Genomic DNA, 25474 nt, shown 5'->3' with positions numbered 1-25474 from the left:
CTTTGGTTTATCTCTGCATCCCCAGCACCTAGCACAGTGCTTGTAACATAACCCTGGGGGGTTAATAAATGCTTATAGAACTGAGTTGAATTGAACAGTGATTATCACTTCATCTGCCAATGCATTGGAATATAGTTTATGCAAGCCTGATGATGTAACTTCATTGAGGGCAGCTTTATCATTCTTGAAACTCTTCCTATAGAAAAGTGAACTTCACTGTTGTCCTCAGTTAGTCACCTGTCCTTCCTCTAATCTTCCAAACACATGCTTGAAAAATCTGTGTGTGTGTGTGTGTGTGTCTCTGTCTGTTTGTATGTCTTTGTCCCTCTCTCTTTCTCCCCCTCTCTCTTTCTGTCTCCCTTTCTGTATTTTGTCTCTGTCTCTGTCTCTGTCTCTCTATGTCTCTCTCTGTCTCTCTCCCTCCTTCCCCTTTCCTCCTCCTGTCCCCATACAATCGACTATAGCATTAGATGTTTGAGGAAATATCAATGTGTATATTGAAGTTTCCTGGCATGAGAATAGACAACTAGGCAGTACAATAGATAGAGCACCAAATTTGGAATAGTAAGACCTGAGATCAGATCGAGTATCTGACACTTCCTAGCTGTGTGACCTTGTGCTAGTCACTGAACCCTGGTTGTTTGTTTTTTTCACTGAACCCTGTTTGCCTCAGTTCCCTTATCTGTAAAAATGAGCTGGCCAAGGAAATGACAGGCCACTTCAGTATCTCTACCAAAAAAAACCAAAAAACCCAAATGGGGTCACAAAAAGTCAGACACAACTGAACAGCAACAATAATAACGGAATGAGAACAAGAGACAAGGACAAAAAGACTGAGCTCGTTTAGGAAAGGACATTCTGTGGGGTGAATAGACAATGGCTACCAGAGTCTCAACTGGATGATGATGTGGGGACACAAACCTTGAAGGAGAAGCTGGTGAGTCATGGTGGCAGGGCAGTGCATGGAACTGGCTTTGAGGAGCAAGGTTTGCATCTCCCCACCACATTCACCTACAGAGGCAGGAGAAGAAGTGTGAAGAGTGCTGTAAAGAGTGACCAGGGAAGCCATGTCATTCGCAAGGAGCCACACCTCATTTGGGTGCCTGAGAGTGAGAAAGGAAGAAGCAGAAGATGAAAAGCAAATGTTTCTGAAGGCACAGTGGAAGGGGTGGGTAGGCCTTGCGAGACAGGGTTGAGATGGATGGGTAGGAAGCAGTGACCTGAAGATGAGGACCAAGGCTTCTACTTTGTTAACTAGGAGCGGTTGGGGATGTTGGCAGGGGGCCCAGGCAGGGTGTAAGCAATTGGAAAGAGAACTGCTGAAGATGCTCGATGAGTCTGGGCAAGCCCTTCCTCCATCTCTCCCCATTCTAAGTCCAACCTCACAGAAGGTCCATCTCACAAGAGTCAGAAGCAAGAGAAAGGAAGGGCCAAGGAGTCTTTTTCAGAGGCAGGAGATGATGGAAGGCAGGAGCTAGAACTGGCTCCCAAGAATCAGGGACCTGGAAGCCTTTCTCGCTTTTCTTGGGTGCTCTGACATAGTTACTTCAGTTTTCTCCAAAGTTTGGCTCATGTGAGGCTGGACTCAAATGACCCTCAGACAAGTTGATGCCCCGATAGAATATGAGTTCCTTGAGGGCATGGGCCATGGTACTTTGGTCTTAGAATCACCAGCACTTATTCTGGCACCTGGCACAAGGGAGCTCTTAACAAACACATTGATTAAATAGCCCCGTCTCCCCAAATCAAAAGTGCACACGAGGCCACTGATCTTTCCCCTCCTATCTATCACAAGATTCAGTGACTTGAATGAAAGCACAGTTGTACTTCTGAGATTTGTAGATAGCGGGAAGTTAGAAGACAGGACAAACACACTGGGTGACAATCCCAAAGGACTTGTACAAACTAGAAGGAGGAGCCAACTCTAAGAAGGCAAAATATCATTGGGATGATTGGGTTCAAAACCTCAATTACACCACAGTTATGCCAAAGACCACGGCAGGACTGCAGGCTCAGTAGATGTCAGCTAGATAACAGCGGGGAAATAAACAAGTGATGTTCCAGGCTGTGTTAAGGGAAACTTTTTGTTTGAGAATAGAGGAAGCTACAGTCCCACTACAATCTGCCCTAGTCAAGGCACTCTTGAAGTTTTCTATTCAGCATGGAGAGCTCCATTTTAGGAGGAATATAACCAGGCTAGAGCATGCCCAGAGTGCAGTGACCTGAAGAGTCTTGGCTGAAATAAGAGGGCATGTTTGATGTGAAGAAGAGAAGACTTGGGGGAAAGTGTGGGGGGGAGAAGGGTGAGGAGTTGTCTTCAAATCCTTGAAGGGGTATCCCATAGGAGTCACATTTGGTTTGCTCTGTTTGGCCCCAGAGTAATGGGTGAGAATTCTAGAGGTTCTGAATTTGGTGGGATGGAAGCAAAAACGTTCTGACCACTAGGGATGTGCCCCAATGTGATGAGCTGCATTGGGAGGGATGGGCACCTCCCTTTCACTAAAGGTTTTCAGCAAAGGCTAGCTGGTCATTGATATGGCCTGGATTAGGTGGCCCTCTTCAAGGTTCAGTTGGCTATCTTTTCCCAATTATCTGGAGTTTTTGAGTGCACCCAGGGCATGGGAAAAGAGAGGTGCCTGTGGAGAAAGGAAGCATCATTTAAAATACCAGCTCTCCCACTTGCCACCTGTGTGGCTTCCCTGACCCTCAGTTTCTTCATCTAGAAAATAAGGGAGTTGGCTCAATTAGATCTCCTCTAAAGTCCCCTCCAGCTCTAAAGCCATGACCAATGGACATCATGCAAGTAAGGGCAGACCTGCCCGCCAAAATTGTCTGGATCGCTCGGGAGACAGGTTGGAGCTGGCCCAACAAATGCAGGCTTCATTTTTCCTTTGGTTGCATAGAGATAGGCCATGCTTAGTAACCGACTAACAGCTTCTGTCCTTGGCAGAGAGGTGTCTATTTACACCAATATTTCATTGACTCTGAGCTTGACGAAAGGCAGAATGGAAAAAGAAAAAGAAAGATGGGCTAGGAAGCTAGCAGGAGTTGTTTCCCCATCTGTGAAACGAAGGCGCTGGGCGGAAGGAGCGCCCAGGTCCCTGCACCTCGAAAAGTCTGAGCGTCTCTTCGCTGTCTTCCTGCCTTCACATCCCTTCATCGAGAAGCGCGTTCCCCGGCGGCCCCGGGCCGGACGCAGGCCCCGGCCACCGCCTGCCTGTGTGTCGCCCGCCCTCCCTCCCCCCGGGCAGAGATGCTCCCGGGCTCACGCGTCCCAAGCACGTCTGCTCCGGGCTTCCCCCAGCGACTGCGACAGCCCAAGCAAGGCGCTCCAGTCCGCAGGAACCCCCATGTCTGTGCCTCCGTGCCGCCCTGCCCGGCTCCCTCCCAGGGGGCCCTCCCGGGGTGTGGGAGCAGCCGTGCCCGGCTCCCTCCGTGCCTCCCTGCCCGGCTCCCTGGGCCGTGCCACCCTGCCTGGCTCCCTCCGTGCCACCCTCCCAGGGGGCCCGCCCAGGGTGTGGGAGCAGCCCTGCCCGCTTCTGGCTCCGCTCGCCCGGATCACCGGGATCCGCTAGGATGCCAGGCAGAACCGCGGGCAAGCCGGGCTACGCCGGCCAGCGGCCGGAGGGGACCTGAAGCGCCGCCACCGCGGCCCGGGAGCGAGCCGGCAGCCGGGGCCCGGGGCCCTCCTCCCGGGGGCGAGGGCGAAGGGGGCAGGGCGCTCGGGAGAAGGGAGGGGCGCGGGGAGGGAGGAGATATTAAGGAGGAAGAAACGTGAGTGGGAAAGAGCTGGCAGGGAGGGGGCCCGGGCCCCAACGTCAGAGCCGCCCAGCCTGCTCGCTGATTCAAACTGAGAGCAGAGTTTCGGGGCTTTGGGAAGCCGGCGAAGGGACGGGAGCCAGGCAGCCGAGGCCCAGGGAGCGCCGATTCCCTCGCCCGGTGCTTCCCTCGCCCGGTAGGATGATTCCTCCGAGCAGCCACCGGGAGGACTCGGGGCAGGAACTGAATAAAGAAAACCAGGACGACAGCAGCGCTGATCGCCCTCCGTCCCCAGCATCGACCCCCAGCCAGGAATCCAAGGTACTCACGGCCTCGCCTCTTCCTGCCATCTCCCCCACTCTCCACTCCTCTCTCTCCCCCTTTCTCTCTCTCCCCCTTTCTCTCTCTCTCTCTCTCTCTCTCTCTCTCTCTCTCTCTCTCTCTCTCTCTCTCTCTCTCTCTCTCTCTTTCTCTCTCTCTCTTTCCCTCCCTCTCTCTCTCCCTCTCTCTCTTCCCCCTCTCTCCTCTTTCTCTCCCTTCTCCCTTTTACCTCTCTTCGCCTTATCACTCATCTTTCCTTCTCTTCTCCTTTCCCTTCTTTTTCTCCTCTGCTCTCCTGTCCTCCTCCCTCTTTTTCTTCTCTCCTTTGCTCTCCTATCGTATCCTTTTCTCTCTTGTCTCCTCTTCTGCTGTCCCGTCCCTTCCTCTCCCCTCCTTGTCTTTCCTCCCGCTACATCCCCCACCCCAGCCAGTGAGTGGAGCGAGCCTGGTCCCATGTCCTGGGGACCGGTTGGGGCGGGGTGTGGACAGCATGATCCAGTCAGGCTCTCACCAGGGCTGCCACGGCACTGATCTCAAGGGTCTGACATAAACCCAATTCCCCAGTGTTGGGTGGGGCACAGGTAGATCCGTTTGAGAAAGCCCTGGCTCACCTGGGCCGATCCCAGTTTGATGCTCGATTCTTGCTCCCACACGCTTTCCATCCAGCCCAACATATGCGACCCATTTCCAATGGCTCTCCCTTATCTAGTTGAATAAGCATGAAAGGACACTTGATTTGGAACGGAATTGCCCCCAAAGGGTTTTTGCTATCCCTGTGCATGTGTGCTGAGAGCAGCAGGGAGTGTGCTGGCGGTTTTCTGGGTCATACTGGGCTGGGAGACCCGAGAATTGGACTGTGACAGGGACAGTGAGAAGAGCTAAGCTAGGTAGTCAGTCTGGCCCTGGCAGCTCTCTGGCCCTGGGGCTCTGAATGTCCATCTTCCTGGAGCAGAGAGGTTCATCCTTCATTCAATGTGTTCAGCAGTTCTAGGCTGGAGAGGATGGGCTAGAGGCATGTTGGTAGAAGTTTGGGTAACCCTGTGTGCCAGGGAAGAAGGTTAGAACTTAAGGCTACTTCTGCAACTGACGACCCCCAACCTAAGCCAAACAGTAACAGCCACAACCTGGGGCATATCTGTGGGCAGCTGCATATATTGGCCCTGCTCCTCTGCCTTGTGCCCATTACATTGTCGCTGACCCTTACATCGTTATACTCAGGCTACTGTAGCAGGGAGTCTTGTTCTCCTCAGAGTAACCAGTATAACCATGTGACCATCAAGCATATCACAGTATGCACCTGCACCCCTGTGTATACTTTTTCTTTTCCTCTATGGGCCTCAGTCTCACGATGGAGCAGGCTGGCAACTGTGGAAGCCCCAAGTCTCCTTCCTGACACCAACTGGCATCTCTGCTCAGAAGTAATGAGGGAGAGCCTTGTGGCTCCAGGAGGTCTTCCTGAAGGGCCCACAACACTTGTCACAATGACCTCCTGCATGTCCCAGGATGTGCGGCGGTCCCCATACTACCAAGAGCCGGGGGAGCCGGGGCAAAAGCCAGTCTCGGTTCTTTGCTCAGTCCTTTGAGCATCATGATTATGAGAAACCACTTAAAAAGGGGGAGCTGGAGGTGCCCCAGCTGAAAGGGCCCTTCCACACCATCCTGCCCAGAGCAACAGGGTTTCCTGAGCCGACACAGGCCCAGTCCAACCACCCTCGATAAGCAGAACTAGGGCTGGTGTCCTACTTGGCAGGAACAGAGTAAATTGGGAGGTGGGCAGCTTTCTGCCATGCAAGCCTATCTGAAGCTTAAGATGAGGAATAGCAATAGAAATAAGAACTAGTCCTTTAAGGCTCACAAAGCCTCACAATAACCCTGCAGGGTAAGTACTCAGATATAGTCAGCAGCAGCAGCTCCATTTTACAGATGAGGAAAACTGAGCCTTAAAGTGCTTTGCCCATCATCACACAGCTAGAGTAAACCTTTCTTCTCTTACATGAAACATTCCGAACAGCCTTCTAGCTGCCCTAACACACACACACACACACACACACACACACACACACACACACACACACACACACACACGGCAGGCCTCATCTCTTTTTGTCCCCCTTCCCCCACCTTTCATCCCTCAGCCCTGGCTTGTCATGGTCTGTCCCTTGCTTTAGTCTGATTGATTGGTGGCTGTTCCCCAGACTTGTCTCAGCTCTCTACAACAATAAAAACAAACCAGACAGGGAGGCTTCGGAAGGCTGCCAGGCCACCTTTCACTTTACCAGACACAGGTGTGCGTCCAGTTATGCAGTGAGAATATTCCAGAAAAGCAAGTTCAGGGATGAACCAGAGATCCTTGTAGCTCGGGGGTCCCCACAGGAAATCATTAGTTGGAACCTGAAGGGATGACCTCCGAGCTGGCTGAGGTGGCCTTCCCTGTTTGTTTGGCCTGGTGGCCTTCTAAAAACAGACTCCAGGGCTCTGCTGATATCTGTCCGGCCTCAGCCAGGAGGGCTTTCTTGGGATCTCCTGCACAGTTTGTGGCCAGCAAAGCCATGATCTGGCTGCTCACAAGAAAGGAGGGGGCTGTGGACTTTTCAGTGGATTCAGAGCTCAACATTTTCAATACTTTACACATACATACCTATGGGCATATACAAGTGTTTATACACATGTGCACGAGAGTAGCTTATTTATCTGGCTTTGGGCCATCCAAAAAATGGCTCAGAAGATCCTTGAGGTTTTCAGCAGGAAACACTGTGAATGACTAGATGAGATGACGGGGCCCAAGGGCCAGGCTTTTTCAGAGCAAAGAGGCCCATGACCAAGGGGCTGAACTCCCAAGCTATGCTTCAGAAAGCTGCTCATGCAATGGGTAAAAACTTAGGAAAGCCCTTGGTCCTTGAATTTACAAACTTTACAGAGGTCGTATGGTTTGGTGCGTAGAGTGCTGGGCTTGGCAAAGTCAGGAAGAGTTGGTTTCAAATCCCACTTCAGACAGTCACAAGCTGTGTGACCTTGGGTTAGTCATTTTGCCTTTAAGGGCCTTGGTTTCTATCTCTGTGAAATGAGGAGGTTTGGCTAGGTGACCTGTGAGGCCTGTTTCTGCTCCAAAACAATAATTCGATGACAAATTCACAGGCACATATATTCGTTTGTTCCACAAACAGTGATTAAGCACCTACTGCGTGCTGGGCATTGGGGTAGGCACCTTCTCTAGCACAGGAGTTTACAACCCAAGAGGAGGGAAGGACATTAATTCCAGTAATTAGGACATGAGTGTGTAATAGCCCTGTGTCTCCTATTATCTGAACAAATGTTTCTGGCCTCTGTGTGTACTGAATATGGATGCCCATCTCTGAAATCCCCTCTGGGGGGAGGGTCAGGCAGGACCCTGGATTGCCAGGGCTGGGGCTGGCCCCTCTGTTCTCCCTCCAGGGAGGGTGTGGACCACTCCAAGGCACAGTAGGGTCCTGGAGAAGGGCCGTGTGCCCTGACGCCTCTAGGGGGCAGTCTAAGGTAGGCCCTCTCCCACTGGAGACTGACCAAACAAAGGAGAGTCTGCAACAACCACCCAGCATCTATGGCCGGTAAACAAGAAACAGACATCAGGGAAGTTCTGCAGTGAAAGGACAGACAAAAGGCAGTAAACCCGCCTGCTGGGAGTGAGCTAACTCACTTGGGGTGAGCCCAGGCGAGAGGTTACTGAGAGAAGACTGCAGAGGAGAGGGCCAGGCAAAGGTGTGTCTGTGCACAGGCTGAGCAGGCAGGGACCGGCATCCAACAGGGCTTTGAATCTAGACAAGAAGGTGTGGCACAGGGGCAGGGCAGGGACCCTAATGTCCCCTGCTCTTTGCCAAGGCCTTGGAGCTCAAGCCTGTGCCACGGAAAACTCTAGTGAAAACACAATCTCAACATCTTCACCCATCTCGTCATTTGCTGGATGGCTGGCTGGCTGGATCAATCGGTCAATCGATTGATGGATGGATGGATGGATGGATGGATGGATGGATGGCTGGCTGGATGGATGGATCAATCGGTCAATCGATTGATGGATGGATGGATGGATAGATGGATGGATGGATGGATGGCTGGATGGATCGATCAGTCAATCGATTGATGGATGGATGGATGGATGGATGGATGGATGGATGGATGGATGGATGGATGGATGGATGGATGGATGGATGGATGGATGGACAGATGGACTAATGAAGGAACAAATGAAGGAAAGAATTCAGAATCCTTTATTAAGCACCTTCTATGTTCTGGGCACTGTGCTTAGTACCAGGGATCCAAATACAAGACCAGTCCTGACCTCAAGGAGTGTTCACTCTTGTTGTAAAAGGGGTCAGGGTCCATATTGCAGCATGGTTTGGGGCTGGTGGCTGGGAAAGTCAGGGAAAGCTTAGTTCCAGGTAGAAACTGCCCCACCTGGGCCCAGGGGGGTTCTGGGACCTGAGCTCTATGGCCACATCTCCAACTGCCCCCTGGATGCCCTCTACCATCCCGAGGTCCTTCCAGCTCCGCAGACTCAAAGTGGAAGAAGTAGAATCCGTCACCTTCCCCCCGAACCTGCTCCTCCTGCACAAGCCCCTTTCCTGCTGATGGAGCCAGCTTCAAAGCCTCTACACCCCCTTTGCCTCTTGCCCCCTCCCTCAGCCACCAGGCCCAATCCACGCCCCAGCTCTGTGGGCTCTGCTCCCACACCATCCCTCACATCCCCCCCTTCAGTCTCATTCACCAAATGCTTCTTAAGTGGCTCTGACATGCGAGGCTTTGTGCCAGGTCTGGGGAGGACAGAGACAAAAAGGAAACACGCACTAGCCTCAGGGAGCTTACACTCTCCTTTCCATCCAGACTTGTAGTCGCAGAATCCTGGGCTTAAAGGGGAAGGGACCTCAAGCACACAGAGTCCAAGTCCTTCATTTGACAGATGAGGAAATAGGAGCAGAGAGGCTAGGACTTGGCAAAGGTCACAGATCCAGTGGGTGCCTAAAGTGGGATTTGAATCCGTGCCTGCCTGGCTCCAAGCCCACTGCTCTGTCCACTTGCACCCCCCAGGGCAGGCCCCCATTATCTCTCACTTGGACTACTGTGATAACCTTCTAAACGACTTCTTCTTAATTCAGCTTTTACATTTCCAAAATTATGTTCCTGAGGCACAGTGATCACATCACTCCCCGATCAAAAAACCTTCAGCAATCCCCCATTGCCTCAAGTTCTTTAGGCCAAGATTTAAGGCCCCACAGCCTGGCACCAACCCACCTTTCCAACCTTAATGTTCTGCTTGAAATATTGCACATTTCAGCCAAGCCGGATTGGCAGTTGTTCTCAAAACTCAACACACCCTTCTTGGCCTTCACACTCTTGCACCTGCCATCCCCAGGTCCTCTCCTCAACTCTGCCTCTCCAAAACCTTCTTCCTTTGTGGCCCGCCTCATGTCCATCTCCTCCATGAAGCCCTCCCTGATTCCCCAGCTGAACCTGTGTTCTCTCTCTTCAGATATCTCGAGATTTTTATCAGGCTTTCTCCTGGGCCTCCTTGACTCCTTACCTTGTGTCACATTTAGAAGGATAAATGTTACACACACACACAGAGAAACACATGGTCACATACACGATCAGATATACAGACACACATGTGCACACAAACACACACATACACTCCCACACACAAGCATGCACGCACACAAACACACAGACATCAAGCTCTTCCTAGGAAAGACTTCTTAAGGAAAATTCACTATATTCAATTCTTACGTGAAACAAATCATTTTAATTCAATTCTTTGCACCCTTGCTTTCCTGTAGTTTGCCATTCATGGCCGATCCAAGGTCACAGAATCACAGAGTAAAAGGGAGGGACCACAAAGACAGGATTTGGTCTAGAGAAGTCTATTGACATAGGAATCCCCATGGGTTCCACCCAAAATCAGGCCCAGACCTGAGGTTCATATGCATGCATGCACCCGTGTGTACCCATGAATGTGTGGCGTTGGACACGCATGTACATGTGTGTTGTGTGTGGGGGTGCCCATGCATGTCACTCTGCATGGGTGCACACACTTCTACAACTTGTTGTTTTCAGTTTTACTCCAGGCGTGTGTCTGCATTCTAAAGCACATTTTGGACCCTGTCTTGGTAAGAGTCACTCACCTGCATTCATTGTGAGGCCGCTTGAGCTGGTGGGTGGATGTAGGACCAGAAAAGACTTGCCCCAAAGGCTGTCTGTGCTGCAGATATGATGGGGCCTGCCCTAGGGGGTGCAAGTGGACAGAGCAGTGGGCTTGGAGCCAGGCAGGCACGGATTCAAATCCCACTTTAGGCACCCACTGGATCTGTGACCTTTGCCAAGTCCCAGCCTCTCTGCTCCTATTTCCTCATCTGTCAAATGAAGGACTTGGACTCTGTGTGCTTGAGGTCCCTTCCCCTTTAAGCCCAGGATTCTGCGACTACAAGTCTGGATGGAAAGGAGAGTGTAAGCTCCCTGAGGCTAGTGCGTGTTTCCTTTTTGTCTCTGTCCTCCCCAGACCTGGCACAAAGCCTCGCACGTCAGAGCCACTTAAGAAACATTTGGTGAATGAGACTGAAGGGGGGGATGTGAGGGATGGTGTAGGAGCAGAGCCCACAGAGCTGGGGCGTGGATTGGGCCTGGTGGCTGAGGGAGGGGGCAAGAGGCAAAGGGGGCTGATAGAGGTGATGCCTGATCTCGTGGGAGCTGAAGAGATTCCCAAAGGAAACAGTGTAGAGAGAAAAGAGGAAAGGGCCCAAGGTCGGAGCCTGTCTCAAGGGACATCCGTGGTTGGAGGGGATTCAGCCAAGGAGCCTAAGAAGGCATAGTCACACAGGTAGGAGATCCCAGAGAGCAATGGCACAGGAGTCCAAAGATGAGAGAGTCTCTGGGAAAGAGCCACAGGCAGTGCTGAATGCAGGAGACAGACAGGGCGGCCACTGAGAGCACTGGCAACCTCGCAGGGAGTCCTTTCAGCTGAGGGATGAGGCCAGAAGCCAGACTGTACAAAGCAGAGGGAGGGTGGAACAGCATCACAAGTGACTCCCGAAGGAATCCCTCTTCTTTCTCTCCTTTGTTTTCCCCTCCCTTCTATCCTGCCTCATCAGGCTCATCCATTTGATTAGTGTGTGCACATGTGTGTGTGCCGTGCACAGGTATGTGTGTGCGCACATGTATGTGTGTACAGGTATGTATGTGTGTACCATGTACAGGTGTGCATGTGTATGCACACGTGTGTTCATGTGTGTATGCATGGGGGCACTTTGCTGCCTGTCCCATCTAAAACGGGCCTCTCGAGCAAGACCAGCCTCTCTATTGCCCTCCCTTTATCTGGGCCGTACCTTACTGAATTTCAGCAATGCCAAAGAGATCCCACAGTGCCCCTTGCATGGCCCTGACTTGGTCTGGCATTTGCATTTACACATGGGCCATCATCCCTGCCCCCTCTTTCCAGTTCTTCTCTCTTGTAAATGGCTGAACCCTTGCAATGGGTTCTTCCTGGGTCTCCTTATTGCTGCCTTTGGTAGTGATTTGCTGATTGGATCTAGGGCCTCTCTCCCTCCCCCTCCCTCTTTAGTCCATAGCTCTTAAGATCTCACCAGCAAGCCCTTCCAGGTCCTTGACAGAGGGACTCCATCCCTAGTCCCAAAGCCCATTCTTTCTGCCCAGTGAGTCACAATCTCCAATGCGAATCTCTTCTCCACCTCCAGCTTCTTAGCCACAGCTTGACTTGCTAGGTCTTCATCTTTCTCCTAATATCTCTACTTTCAGATGCCAACAATGATGCCCATGCCCCTTGACCCCACCCCCATGTATGGCATATGACATTCCGGGACTTCCTGATGCCACAAGCTGCTTTCTGGGTTCCTTCTGGCAGATTTGTGGACACCCCCTTTGTGTCATCAGGGATGGATAACAGTCATCAGGCCCCACAAGTGTCCCTAGGCTCTTTGTCACATCATGGGCACATGTGCCAGGCACGCATGCCAGGCACACCTCTGCTCTTCCAATCCTCACACTACTGTGTATCTTGTTAATAAGAGGCCGGCCTATGAGGGGTCATGGCGGGGAGGCAACCATGCTGCCCCTGGGGGTGAGGCATGTGAATCTGGGCCCAGAATGTCAAGGTCCCAGCCCACTAAGGGCCTTGTTCTGGGATAGGAACAGCAGCGAGAATTAGGGTTCAGGGTCTTGCTTCTTCCTCTCACCCTCCGTGTCACCTCCTCGCGCCTACCTCCCTCTCTGCTAGTTAGATTCTTCTTGGCTTCCCTAGAACCCTCCCCAAGTCTGTCTCCCATCCTTCCCATGAGTGTTTCCCCAGCCCTCGTGAGCCCATGAGTCGAGGGGCCTTCTCCTCCAGAAGGAAGTCGACAACCCCTCGAGTGTCACTTTGTCTGCAGAAGGAAAGAGCCCAGACAGTGCCCCACATTGGTGGCCCACATAATCACATGGTTTTCTCTTTTTGGGTCAGCTCTTGGGACTGAAAACCATCCCTCAGTGTGTTGTGTGAAGACAAGCCCAGATGCCACTCTGACCCCACCTGGGTCATCACAGGTGGGCTGCCATCAATTGCCCATGGTGCTCCCCCCCGGAGCTCATGCCATTGGAGCCTTACCCAGCTAGTCAAGAGCAGCTATGCCCTTTCTCCCTCCTTCAGCCGACCTCACCAGGCCCAGGCTTCCTTGTCTGGTTTTCCAAACCCTCTGCCATTTCGATCCAGCCTTCCTAACTGACCTTATTTCCCTCTGCCTCTCAGTGGGGACCCTCTACTACCACCCAGTTGTGCTCAGGTCAGGCCCTGACCCAATCAGGACCTTCTCTTCCCCAACCCCAGAAGTGTCAGCAACTGTTTCCCTGCTTTTGGACTAGCTTAGCCTGGGCAGAGCCAGCCAGGAGGGCTGCTGGTGAGCACTGCATCACCCTTGTGTTCAGGTCTGGGGGCCCAGTGGCCTGGCTCTGGCTACCCAACCATCAGCCAGTCCAGGACTGTCCCACCCCCAGCCTCTGTCGAAACACTTGCCTTTCTTTCCCTTAAGAGACAGCTCAGCTTTCAAGCTGCTCACTAGTGCTAGCATTTGTGCCCCACTTTCAGGTTTGCCAAGGGTCAAATATTATCTCACCTTAAAAACATCTCATTTGATCCTCACAGTAACCTTGTCTTCAGATGGCTGTTGTACAATAGCTTTGAAGCCATTCTCTTAAAACATATTTTATTCTCCTCCATTACATGTTAAAACACTTGCTAACATTTTTTTAAAGTTTTGAGCTCCAAATTCTATCACCCCAAACCCTCTCCCTGAGATGATGAGCCATCAGATTAGATTACACTGCGCAATTGTGCCAAATATTTTCATCTCAATCATTTAACGCCAGGAGATCTCTGTTTTACACGAGGAAGCTGAGACAGGCAGAGCTAAAATGACCTGCCCAGGGTCAGACAGCTAGTGTCTGCTGGCAGCTTTAACGCAGATCTTCCTGCCACAGGTCCAGCTCGCTGCCTTTCCTGCAGTATTCTGGGGCCAAATCTCCCCTGGACCAAGTCGGATTCAATCCGAACTTGAACACCCAGCATCTGCTTGAAGGGACACCATATGGACAAGGCATTGACCTTGTTCCTATTGGCATCTGAGAGATAAACTAGGAGCAATGGGCGAACACTGAAGAAAAAGCACATGGAAGCTTAAACCCTGGAGAAATGCCCCAACTGTCTGAGCTGAGCTGCCCAAGCGTATCTGAGAAGGCCTGGGCTCCCTTTCCTCGAGTCTGGAGGATGACTTGGCAGATGTGTCATAGGAAGGGTCCCTCCAGCTGTGTGTCTGAGTGACTAATGCAACACTCAACTCCGTGGTGCTGGCTTTGAGGGCAGGTTGAGGGCCCAGAGCAGAGTGGCTTCCTCAGTGCTCTATGGAAGTCTGGATGAGATTTTCTCCAAACGTGGAGCCTTCTAGGATCCCCAAGGATAATCTGAATGGCTAGCCAACCTCTCCGACCATGACTTGGGTAGGACCCACCTTGCCCCTTGAGCCTCCTCTCTAAACATCAATCAGTTAGTCAGGACCAGTGAACAAGCCTGCCTGATGACAGCAGGCCAGCTCCGGTTTTGATGGTGTGTTTACTTAAGCCGGGATTTCCTTGGGAAAGACTTGACAGCCACCCCAGGCCAGTGCAGGGGCAGTCGGTGTATGCTTCAGATGTGCCTACACAAAGTCAGCTCTAAAGTAAATTTTTCAGCATTGGACAATATTTTCCTCTTGACTTATAAAACTAGAAATGCAATTCCATGGAAGGAACTTGCCTGGAGATTAAATAAAAATCACACTGAAGAAGCAGCAAACCTTTGAAAAAACCATCTGCAGAAAGGACAGCTGCTCATTTTCTGATAAAAACATCAGTCCGCTTCCTCATGGAGAAGAAACCTTGTGGTGACGATGGCCCCCTCTGGGCCCCCAGACCGTGGAGAGAAGGACTCTTTCTAGCCTGATTAATTATTCCTGTTTAAAATGCCAATCCATCCGATGGAAAGCTAATGCCTAATGAGTTCGTGCTGACTGATGTTCCCGTGGTCTGTTTGTTTAATTACTGGGATTCAGGATCTTTAAGTAGGCTCGCTCTGTGGCCTAGTTGGCTTGTGCCTCCCTGGGGCCAGAGTCCTGTCATTCATCACAGGAAGTCAGAGTTCCCTAATTTATCATCGCAGTTGGTAGAGATTTGGCTGGTGTGGTGGGAGATGGGAGCATTTGTTCTATTTGGGGGATGACAAGAAAAAACTGGGTCTTGGCCTATTGTTGAAGATTCCCCAAGGGAATGTCCTTGGGTATGTTCTATGGGGCAAAGTGGGGAGCAGGCAGGGACAGGGCACTGCAGTCAACAGGAGGCCAGCAGGGAGCTCCCCAATGCCAAATGTGGGAGATACGGTCCATGAAGCAGATGGATGTGAAGGGTAGCATCATGCCCCAAGGATGCCCAAATAGCAGAAATGTGCTGATTGTACACAGGTTCAATTGAAAGCAGTGCATTTACTGCCTTGAGGGAATGACTTGTGTCCAACCCTGGCCAACCCAGTTCTCTCTACTTCAATGGATTTTATGGTTTACTTAGGAAAAAAATCAAAGCAAAACCCAGAATTTACGTCTCTCTCTCTCTTTTTTTTTTTTTTTGATGAGCCAGTTGGAGCTAAGTGACTTGCCCAAGGTCACACAGCTAGTAAGTGTCAAGTGTCTGAGGCCAGATTTGAACTCAGGTCCTCCTGATTCCAGGGCTGGTGCTCTATCCACTGTGCCACCTAGCTGCCCTCATGTCTCATTTACTTTTGAAAGTTGTGGGCACTAGTTAGTATATTAAATTGGGATGGGGGACAGCTAGGTGGCGCAGTGGATAGTGCACCGGCCCTGGAGTCAGGAGGACCTGAGTTCAAATCCGGCCTCAGACACTTAACACTTACTAGCTGTGTGACCCTGGGCAAGTCACTTAACCCCAATTGCCTCACTAAAAAAAAAAAAAAATTGGGATGGGGGAGGCAGGGGGAGGGCAGGCTTCTTTATTCTCACTATTTTTGTCTTGGCAAATGGCCAAGAGAGTATTCCACAGACAGCTTCCAGGGTGGCCTCTGGTCCTGCCAGGGCCAGGCTGAGGTGGACTTCTGACCTGCAGGCAAGGACCAAATCAGTGTGGCCTCACTAAGTTATTCTGCCCATGGTTGCCCTGTAGACACTGACAACCCCTTAGGAGTGTTGTGAGGACCAAATGAGTCAATACTAGGAAAGCACTCACCTAATAGGCCTGGAACATAGTAGGCACTGTGTTAATGTTAGCTATTGTTGTTGTCATTCATCAGTTCTGTGCACACCCAACCCTTGGGGACAGCAACTGATTAAGGAGCCAGAGCCCTGGCACCTGGGCCCAGCCACCTGGACTCAGCCACCTGGGCGGCACAGGTGCCATCCAAACAGCTGGGACAGGGAGAAGGCCCTGAAGAAAAGTCAGTTAGAGGTGTGTCTATGCTCCCGGATCTGGGGACATTTCCCGTGCCAGCTGCAAACTCGTCAGATCTACCTGTTCTGTGGGAATCTGTAAAGAGGCGGGCAGCCACCAGGGGCAGCCCCCTCAGGCCTGGCACCTCTGCCCCGTCTGCTCTGGGGAGTTGGTGGAGCCACATCAGGAAACAGTGGCCGATTTGGGCCCAAAGTGTTCTTCCCAAGCATTGGCACGGCCCGACAGGACCCACCTCTAAATTGGTGCCTGCGTTGTTAGATGGACTTAGAGTTAAAAGTGGCCTCCTGTCCAAACAGCCTCCACTTAGAGATGAGGCTCCGGGAAGGGAAAAGATCTTTCCAGGTTCCCTCGAGGCCTGAGAAGCCGGGCCCCTCTGCCCTGATGCTGAGCGCCGTCCTCTCCTCCCTGACTACATCCACGATGGGCCAGTTGGTGTTTCCTTACCACGGACCCCTCTGGTGAGACCGCGCCAGCCCAACATTATGACAACACCTCTTTGGGAGCACAGCTACTCAGACTGCTGGGAAAGTGCTTCGTTCAAGGCTCAGGACCCACTAGCACCCAAGGACGTGGGATGTGCTTCCACATTCGGAGAGCCAGTTAGACTCATGGTCTCCGTGAGGAATCTCGAGATTCGTTGGAATATTGCCCTGACTCCTTGGTTTGCGACGGCCCAACGTATCACTGACCCTGGCTCTCCTAATGGCTGAGGTCGCGGCCATGGGCTGTGGCCCGTTTGATGCTGCTGGGCAGATCTCTCCATGGCGCCCCACCATGTCATTGTGGTGGCCTATGACTCAGCCATCACCAGAAGCTCATTCCTGTTTAAAACGCGGGGTTTGTTTCACAGAGCAGCCAGGGGCTGGAGAAAATACCGAACCATTTCTCAAATGCTATCCGGTCTGCAAACTGCCTCCCGTTCAATTCTGGACCCAGAACCTCCATTCATCAGAACCTCCATTCATCAGAACCTCCATTCAAATACCCAAACCAAATGCCCATTCTTTGTAAACCTGTAAGGATGCTCCTACAAAAGTCATAATTCACATTCACATGTCTATTAAGGCTTACAAGGTGGGCTTTTAATAGCCTCCTATTCTATTCTCACAACAACCCTAGGAGGTAGGTGCTATGATCATCCCCATCTTACACATAAGGAAACTGAGGCAGACAAGAGTAAAATGACTTATCCAAGGTCACACAGCTAGCAAGAGGACAGATTTGCGCTCAGATTTTGCTGACTCCATGTCCAGCACTCTGTCCACGATCATGCCCCCTAGCGGCCCAGGCTCAGAAGGGACAATGAGCCCCCTCCCCATTCAGCAGGACTGTGTTTCAGCAGCACTGCCACTCCCATGTCAGGCAGAACAACTGTAGCACCTTCGCACTGACCAAGTGACGCCCTAAAGAAGTAAAGGTCATTGACAAAGATCTGACAGTGAAATGGCCAAACCAAGTATGGACTGGAGATGTCTGAGCAACGTGATCCTCTCCAATTGACCAGCTCTTCGTGGGCACACAAGGAAGAGAAGGAAGAGGAGAATCCTCTGTCTTGTTCATTGACTTTCTCAAGGGATTGGACTGAGTGGACTCCCCCAGCAATGTGCCATCTCAGGTGGACTCTGGAATATCCCAGCCTGAGGAGGAGCAGGTGAAGGGGCTTGGGTGTTCCCCATGATGGCAGCTCTCCCTGTACTTGTTGATGTCTTTGCAATTGCCTTTTTTGGGTAAAAGCGCCTTCTGGGGTCTTTTTTGTTCTTACAAAATCTGTATCTCTTGGACACATCCTAATTATTGATGCCTAAATGCCTTTAGAAGTGTGTCTACTCCAGGACAGATCACTCTTCCTACCTTCTCTGCCATTTCTTCATGGAGTACATTTGCTAATTGGGTGGTAAAATTCCAATGTGGTCATTTGGCTCTAATCATATGGTTCATTAGAAAATAGAACCCTGGCAGATCCATTCCATTTGACATGTTTTATCCTGGTTTCATGTGTTGGTAACCACACTTCCTCTAAAGCCTAGGGTAGGTTTTGTGAGGGTGCCAGGAAAGTGCTGCATTGCATACGTGCCTCCTGATGGACTAAGAGATCACAGCCTCTGAGAAAAGGGAGGCATGAATTCTCGGATGACCAACTAGAGGCAGCGACACATAGGGGAAGCCGGTGCCCCCTTGTGTCCCTGCTCCCCACTGCCTGCTCTCCTGGAGACTGTCTGAGCTGAGAGCTTCTCTCTCTCTCCTAGTTGGTTAGATCATTCCTCTCGTGTGTTCTTTGGGATGTTCTAACCCATTTAGCTTCTCTGCCCCAGGCTGGGCATGTTGGCATCTCCTAGGGTATGATACATACTGTTCCTAGCAGCTCCCTATGACCTCCAGCCCTTCAATGCCTGGCCCCTTCCTTCCAGACAATGCAGGGACACTGGACTTCTTGTTTCTCGATCATGATGTTCCATATCTCGACACCAGGCATTTTTACTGGTTCTCTTCCACATCCAGAACTCTCTCCTTCCTCTTCTCCACTTCCTGGGTCCCCCAGATTCCTTCAAACTTCAGTGAAAACCTCCTGTTTGTAAGAAGTCATTACAGGTCACCTTTAATGCCAGGGCCTTCCCTGAGATTATCTCCAGTGTATCCTTTATATATTGTATGTGCAGAGCAGTTTGCATACTGTCTCCCCCCTTACACTGCAAACTCCTTGAAAGCAGGCATTGGTTTGGTCATTCTTTAGCTCCCCAGTGCTTAGCATACTATCTGATACCGGGTATGCATCTGATACATGCTTGTTGATTCCCAGTGGTTGTTGTGATAAAGCCAAAAAGCCCAGAATGATTGTGCATCAGAGATGATTGAGACTCTTCTGGAGAGTGGGAGGAAAGCTGTTCACTGGTATGCATGAATTTTTTCCATCTACTTGATTTCACTTAATTATAAGAAATCCATTCTAGCCTTGTGAATCTTTGTGCTTGTAAGGAGAACTGCCTGACAACTACATATGGGGGAGGGGGCTTCAACTGCTAAATATTAAGGTTGCCTGGGAAGAGCAAATAAGCCATAGAAATAGAAGCCCCACCCCTACTCAGAACAGTTACATATTTAAGATATGTGTACAGACACTGAATAGATAAGATGTAGCTTGGGGGGTTGCATAGATATAAATGAGCCAGTATCACTCCCACCTTTGCAGGGCAAGAAGGAGGGCGCTTCTGTCACTGGCAGCAGGCTAGTAGAGGGAAGAACAGGTAGAATGCCTAGCCTGCACATTCTTGTCTCCAAGGGTGTTGGAACAGAATGATGTTGCTCCACCAGAACTCAAATATCTCTGGTCCAAGTGTCTGATCCTCAGGAGTTCCAAATGAAAGCTACTTTCATAGCTCTCAAATGGGATGGTAGTTCTTGGCTTATACTTATTGGCTGCAGCCCTTCCATCACTTCCTGCTTCCAAAGCACCGATGCAGTGCCCAAAAGAAGATCATTCTTGGTCTTCATGGCATGGTAAGACTTGGCAATTTCTAGCCTTGTGGCAGATGATGAGTCTAGACATCCAGAGCCCTCCACTGTCATGCCAGTAGAAACCTGGCTCTCTAACCCTCTCTGTTAACTGTGGAGTTCCTTCCTGCTTTCCTGAGTCACTCCTACAGTTTTGGGGGACAGGGGGTGGAGGGGTGATCATAAAAACCTGTGAATCTTACCATACCTTCTGGAGCAAGAAGACTGAGAGGAGAAAAGCCAAGTCCTTCTTCACAGCACTCCCAGCCAGCAGCTAGGATAGGGAGGGACAGACCTGCTGGCCCAGCCATAACTAGAAACATTCATGATGCTCGAGCTTGCTTAGCTTGCTTGCCCTCTCTCCAGGCTTTCTGCAGGCTCATTTTCTCCTCAGTGATGGCTTGCTTTGGTTTTTGCAGCTCTCTAAAGCAGCTTTATTATTTCGAGCTTCTCCTCAACACTTGATATTTCTTTTTCAATGTATTGCTTCGTGCTTTTGAGCCAGGATCCTTGGATATGTTTGGAACCTCGTGTGTGTGTGTGTGTGTGTGTGTGTGTGTGTGTGTGTGTGTGTGTGTGTGTGTGTGTGTGTGTGAAAAAGAGAGAGAGAGAGAGAGAGGTGCAGAGATAAATAGAGACAGACAGAGATCACAAAAACAAAATAGCAAAATATAACCCTGTAGATTAACATACACAGTGAGCCCAGGTAGCTGGCAGATGTTTGCGGTGTGTACTCTATGTATTCCTACAGTTTGGTTCAACTGGGTGCAATTTTCTTTCTGACAGATGAAATTGAGCATAAGCAAATGGAAAATTCCCATTGTGCTCAAATGGTTCTTGTTATATCAACTACATCGGGGAAAACTCGTGTTTCAATAGTTGAGCTTACTTCCTTTCCTGAGCTCACCTCTCTGCCGAGGAGCAGTGAACCAGCCTTCCCTCTGAGTCCCACTTCGTCTGTGTTTGGCCTTCAAGGTGGATATGGTTCACTCCCCTCTGGGCTGGCAGGGACAGACGTGGTGTGCACTTGCAGGGGCCCCGCATCACATTAGGTGCTTTGGCAGAAATAGCAGCTGGTCCCTGGCTCTGCTCTGGAAGCTCCAGGAAACAGGCTGTGACTCTGGTTGATTCATTTCCACACCCTGCTCCCTGCACTCTGGTTATTGTCCTCATTCTCTCTCCCCATGTGCATGCCTGCATCTACGTACACACTCATACACAGACACACACAGATACAGACAGACAGATACACACACACACACACACACACACACACACACACACACACACACACACACACTGAAGCCTTAGACACTGCCCTTGAGACACGGGACTCTACTAAAAGAGCCCCATCTGACCCAGAAGGTCTGGGCATCACTCCCCAGCTATTTCCAAAGCAAACACTACATATGGACCCTCACCTCAAGCTCTCCTCTAGGGCTTGTCTTCTCCCATTAGAATGGAAGCTCTTTAAAAAGCAGGATGGTTCGGTTTGCTTGGATTTGGCTGCCCAGTGCCTGGCACAATGCCTGGCACATAGAAAACACTCGATAACGCTTTATTTTCTTTGTTAATTAACCAGTGAAGATCCTCTCCATGCCCATGGAGCAGCAGCTTAATCCTGCCAAGCCTTGTGCTTGAAAGGGGCTGTCTCTGAGGATGCTCCATTCCCCTGGAGCTCAATATTCTCAAGCTATAAAAAGATGACACTACAAACTAATGGAGAAAATACAAACAACATCTGTGACTGGTAGCCCCTGTCCAATTCCCTCTCTTCAATGACAACACTTTCTCCATTATTACCACAGCGTCATACTTTGGGAAACCACCTAGTCTGTCATGCATAGCAATAGTAAAAGAAAATAGTTGTGTCTACCTCAAAGAGTGTTTGGTGCTTCCGTCTCCCAAAGCCTCCTCAGGTTTCCCTCTGCGGATGTTAAAGGGACCCTTCTAATTACTTACCCCAGCCTCTACAGGTAACAGAGATGATCAGGGGAAGACCTCATGCATCAAGGACTCCATCATCCAAGAAGATGGGGTGTGGGGTAAGGAGGGTGGTCCCCTGCCTTTCTTACCAAGCACTGAGTCTTTCATGGTATCCAGTGGTCCCATCCAGTTCTATTTTCACCTCCACTATTTGCTGGGCTTCTGTCTCAGTCAAGTATTCCTTACAGGACCAGCCCCAGTTCCCCCATCCTTTGTCCTGGTCCCAGCAGTTAGTCTAATACCACACAGCTAGGTGGTGCACTTTCTCCATGAAGTTTGGAGGACCCGAGTTCGAATCTCACCTCAGAAACTTGACACTTACTAGCTGTGTGACCCTAGGCAAGTCATTTAATCCCAACTGCCTCAAACATCTGGGGCCATCTCCAGTCATCCTTATCTATGTCTTGCCACTGGGCCTGCCAGACGGCTCTGGAGGAGAGAGTGAGGCTGGTGACTTTACACAGCCCTCCCTCACCTAACTCCAAGTCATGACATCACCTCCCGATGTCATGGTCCTCTCTGAGGACAAAGGACAAACAACAACACAGTGAACCCTCAGCTGAGGAGACACAGATCCCAGACATTCTCTAGCTCTTGTCTTGGCTCCTTGCCCCAGAACTGGATGGCAGAGCAAGAGGGCTTTGCATCTCAAAGTCCTAAGCTGGGGGTCCATCCACTCCTGTGGTCTATGAAAAGTAAGGGGAAGAGGAGGGCTCTGAGCTTCTTGCTCATATTGCTCAAGGTGGGGGACTGAGATCAAGAATGTTTCGCTCTCCCTGCTTTGGTCCCAAAGCGCCATTGCATGGGGCCCAGGGGAGGTGGCAGTCCAGACGAGAGGAGGGATTGCACGGCTGCCGTGGGCACTCTGGTGTGGACCCTCCAGTCATGTTTCCAGGAGACTGTTGGATAATGACTGTGATGTTTTGGGTTTGTTTTCTAGTCTTACGCTATTCCAGCCAGAAAAAGCAGTCATTAGCTGAGGGCCTGCACCCTTGGGATGAGCAGGTCTGGGGTAGCTCACCTGACCCCAGGACAGCAGACACAGGAAGTGATGAAGAAAAGCACTGTTTCTCCTCCAGCCTTTCCTTCAAGGAAGAGTCCCTGAAGGTTAAAGCCAAGCCTGCCCTCTCTGAAGATGAGGCTCAGACACCCCAGGGCTGAAGAACCAGGTCATCACTGTAGGAGACAGGGAACAGCCAAGAGAAATGAATGAGTGTCCTCAATTATCTCTCCAGCAGGGATCTCCTTCCCAAGGCCCTGCTGAGTGTGTGCCCACTCCAGAGATGTTCCCTGGCCTGTGGGCTCCCAAGCAGATTCCCTGCCCAACCCCACTGGCTTCTTGCCTCCTAAGACTTGGTCAGGGGAAGAGAAGAAGGAGGAAGAGGAGGAAAAGAAATAATATCAGTTCTGAAGCCTCCCTAACAGGATGTACCACGTGGCACCCCTTCCTGAATAGTTCTGCTGAAAGTCACCTCTTTGTAGGTCCCCCCTCCCACCATGTTGGGAACATGTCACTGGAGGAGTGGAACCCTCTTGATCTTCCAGCTATAAATGAAACCAGGAGGAAGCAGGGTACTGCAGCTCACGGGCAGCTTGGCTCCCAGGGGGCCTTAGAGAGACCAAGAAAGAATTGGTGGAGAGGTTTTTAGCAAAAGCCCTGAAGCCATGAATGGGAACTCCCTGTGAGTCAAGACGGTTTCATTCCTTGTCTTTTGGTCCTTGACACCTAGCATATAAAAGACACAATAAAGGCTTGAGGGTTTATTATCCCGTGGGATATTCAGTCACCATGGATTGCAGTATTAGTGACAATTATCATAGTTTATGCACCCACATTAGATTATGGGACCATAGGAGAGGAGCCAGGGAGACCTGAGATGTAACTTAATCCAACCCCCTCATTTGACAAATGAGGAAACATCTTAACTGAGGCCCAGGGAAATGGCATAGCCAAGGCCCCACATCTAGAAAGTGCCTGGGGGCATTAGAAGGTAGGTCCTCTGACTGGCTGGCAGGTGCAAAATGGGGCTGATAATCCTTGCCCCTCCCCCGGGCCACCGCGAGGCTCCATGGAGAGTTCCCTGCTGGCCTTAGAAACTCTACACGGGGGGGGGGGGGGGGGGGGGGGGGGTTGAGAAGAAGTTGGTCTTCTTGGCCTCCAGAGCTGCCAGAAAATGTCTGGGGGAGGGGGAGAACTAAATCCCTGGTCACTGGTTCCTGGTCACCTGCTGGACAATGAGCAAAGGCTCAGGATGGGGATGGGAGGAAGGAAAACAAGCCTGAGCTGAGCCTGGAAGGGGCTGAAGATCTTAGAGGACAGACCCATCACCGCCGAGTTTGTCTGCCGTGAATAATGGAGACCATTCAGTCAATCAGCAAGGATGCCCAACACTGTTCAAGGAATTGGAGATACAAAGAAAAAAGAGCAATTCCTGCTCTCGAGGAATGTCCAGTCTGCTGTGGGAATACCCAGTGTGAGAAAATAAAAACTGCAGAGCAAGTGAACAGAGGGGCAGTGTGGTGCAGTGGTTAGAGAGCCTCCCTGGTACCAAGAAGCCTTGGATTCAGATGCTTCCTCTGGCACCTACTAATGGTACAGAGACCATGGGCATATTCACTTAACATCTCAGCTCTAGGCCACTGATCTGTGTTGGGAAGTGGGGAAGAATTCCTCATTTGGGGCTCCCTAGGCCAAGGAGGCCCAGGCAAAAGAAAAAACACCAAGTCACTTTGGGGTGGGGGCTGCCAGTTGCCGTGGGGTCCAAAGGGGGCCTCCAAAGGAGGTGGTGCCTGAGCTGGGCCTGGAAGGAATGTGAGGACTGAGTGATAAACAGCAGAAGGGAGGAAGAGGACGTGCATCCCGACACTGGGGGCGACCTGTGCAGAGACTTGTTGGCTTTGGCTGCTTCAGAGCGCGCACTAAGAGAGGGAGCCAGGCTCTGCAGAGCGCTGCCTGGTATCTCTCTCAGTTCAGGGAGGATTATAGGCAGCCCCCAGTGGTCGCTTCCTGCTTCTCCGCCATTCGGGTGGTCACTGATTTCAGTACTTTGGTGGCCCTGGGTCCTCTCGCCCCCATCACAGCCCCTCCACTTTTTCTAATCCTGGGAGATCCGCGTCCATGTTTTTGCCTAAATCTATCAGTGCATCTGACCGGTTAACACTGGTCCGGCCCCTGCTCCGTGCTTGGCACTCTCCTCAGGACCTACGGCCCCCTCCACGATCCCACCCCCCTCCTGCCCACCCCTGAGGCATTTGGAGTCCTCCATTCTCCTCTGTCGGTGACTTGATCCCCCCCCCCTGCCTGGCCCCACTATCACCATGTGGTGACTGGCCAGGAGCCCCCACCGGGAGCTCCGTCAGGGGTAAAGGACCCACTCCTCAGCGGCCCGCCTTTGCTGCAGTGCAGGCACTGAAGGGCTTTGCACACACTGGAAGATTAGCTCCCGATTTTTTCATTAGAGTCTTGGCTCTCTCCACCTTTCCTATCCACTGAGCTGGGCATCTCTCACAGGCTCTGCTTCTAGCACAAGGAGTAGATAAACAGTCTTCACATTCGGGGCCCATAATTCCTGTCCTGACAGTTTCCATTTTCTTTGTAGATTACATGTTAGGTAACTTTTCCCATTAAAAAAGAAAAGTGTCTCCTAGACCATGAGGATGATGGGAATTAACTGCTGCCTGACCCAGAAAACAAAGGGAACTCTGGGGGATCACATGGAGTTGCCAGTAGCCCCCCAGAGCTTCCCCTCTGATTCTTCCCAGTTACCATAGTGTGCAAGGGATGGAGTTGGAAGGAGCCAGTGTGCCTTGGGGAACACACACCCATGGGCTTGGGCAGACAGCTCATTTCATTAGGGTGGGCACCCAGGGAAATTTTTAAAAGACAAGCTTTTCTCGAATACTCAATTATAAAAGACAT

The 25474-nt window shown here is 51.1% G+C and overlaps 1 protein-coding gene across 1 annotated transcript in view; it reads left to right on the top strand.

The window, feature by feature from the left end:
* Nucleotides 1-3811: 3811 nt before the first annotated feature.
* STAC (SH3 and cysteine rich domain) overlaps nucleotides 3812-25474 on the top strand; it is a 64888-nt gene continuing 43225 nt past the window's right edge. Inside the window, exon 1 of the mRNA XM_043977298.1 lies at nucleotides 3812-4080. Within this exon, the coding sequence (XP_043833233.1) occupies nucleotides 3961-4080 (120 nt within the window). The 5' untranslated portion in view covers nucleotides 3812-3960. The remainder of the gene's footprint in view (nucleotides 4081-25474) is intronic.

This window comes from Dromiciops gliroides, chromosome 1 (assembly GCF_019393635.1).
Source record: "Dromiciops gliroides isolate mDroGli1 chromosome 1, mDroGli1.pri, whole genome shotgun sequence".
Lineage (NCBI taxonomy): Eukaryota > Metazoa > Chordata > Mammalia > Microbiotheria > Microbiotheriidae > Dromiciops > Dromiciops gliroides.
Note: the sequence above shows the minus strand (reverse complement) of the source record. Positions and strands in the feature narration are given on the sequence as shown.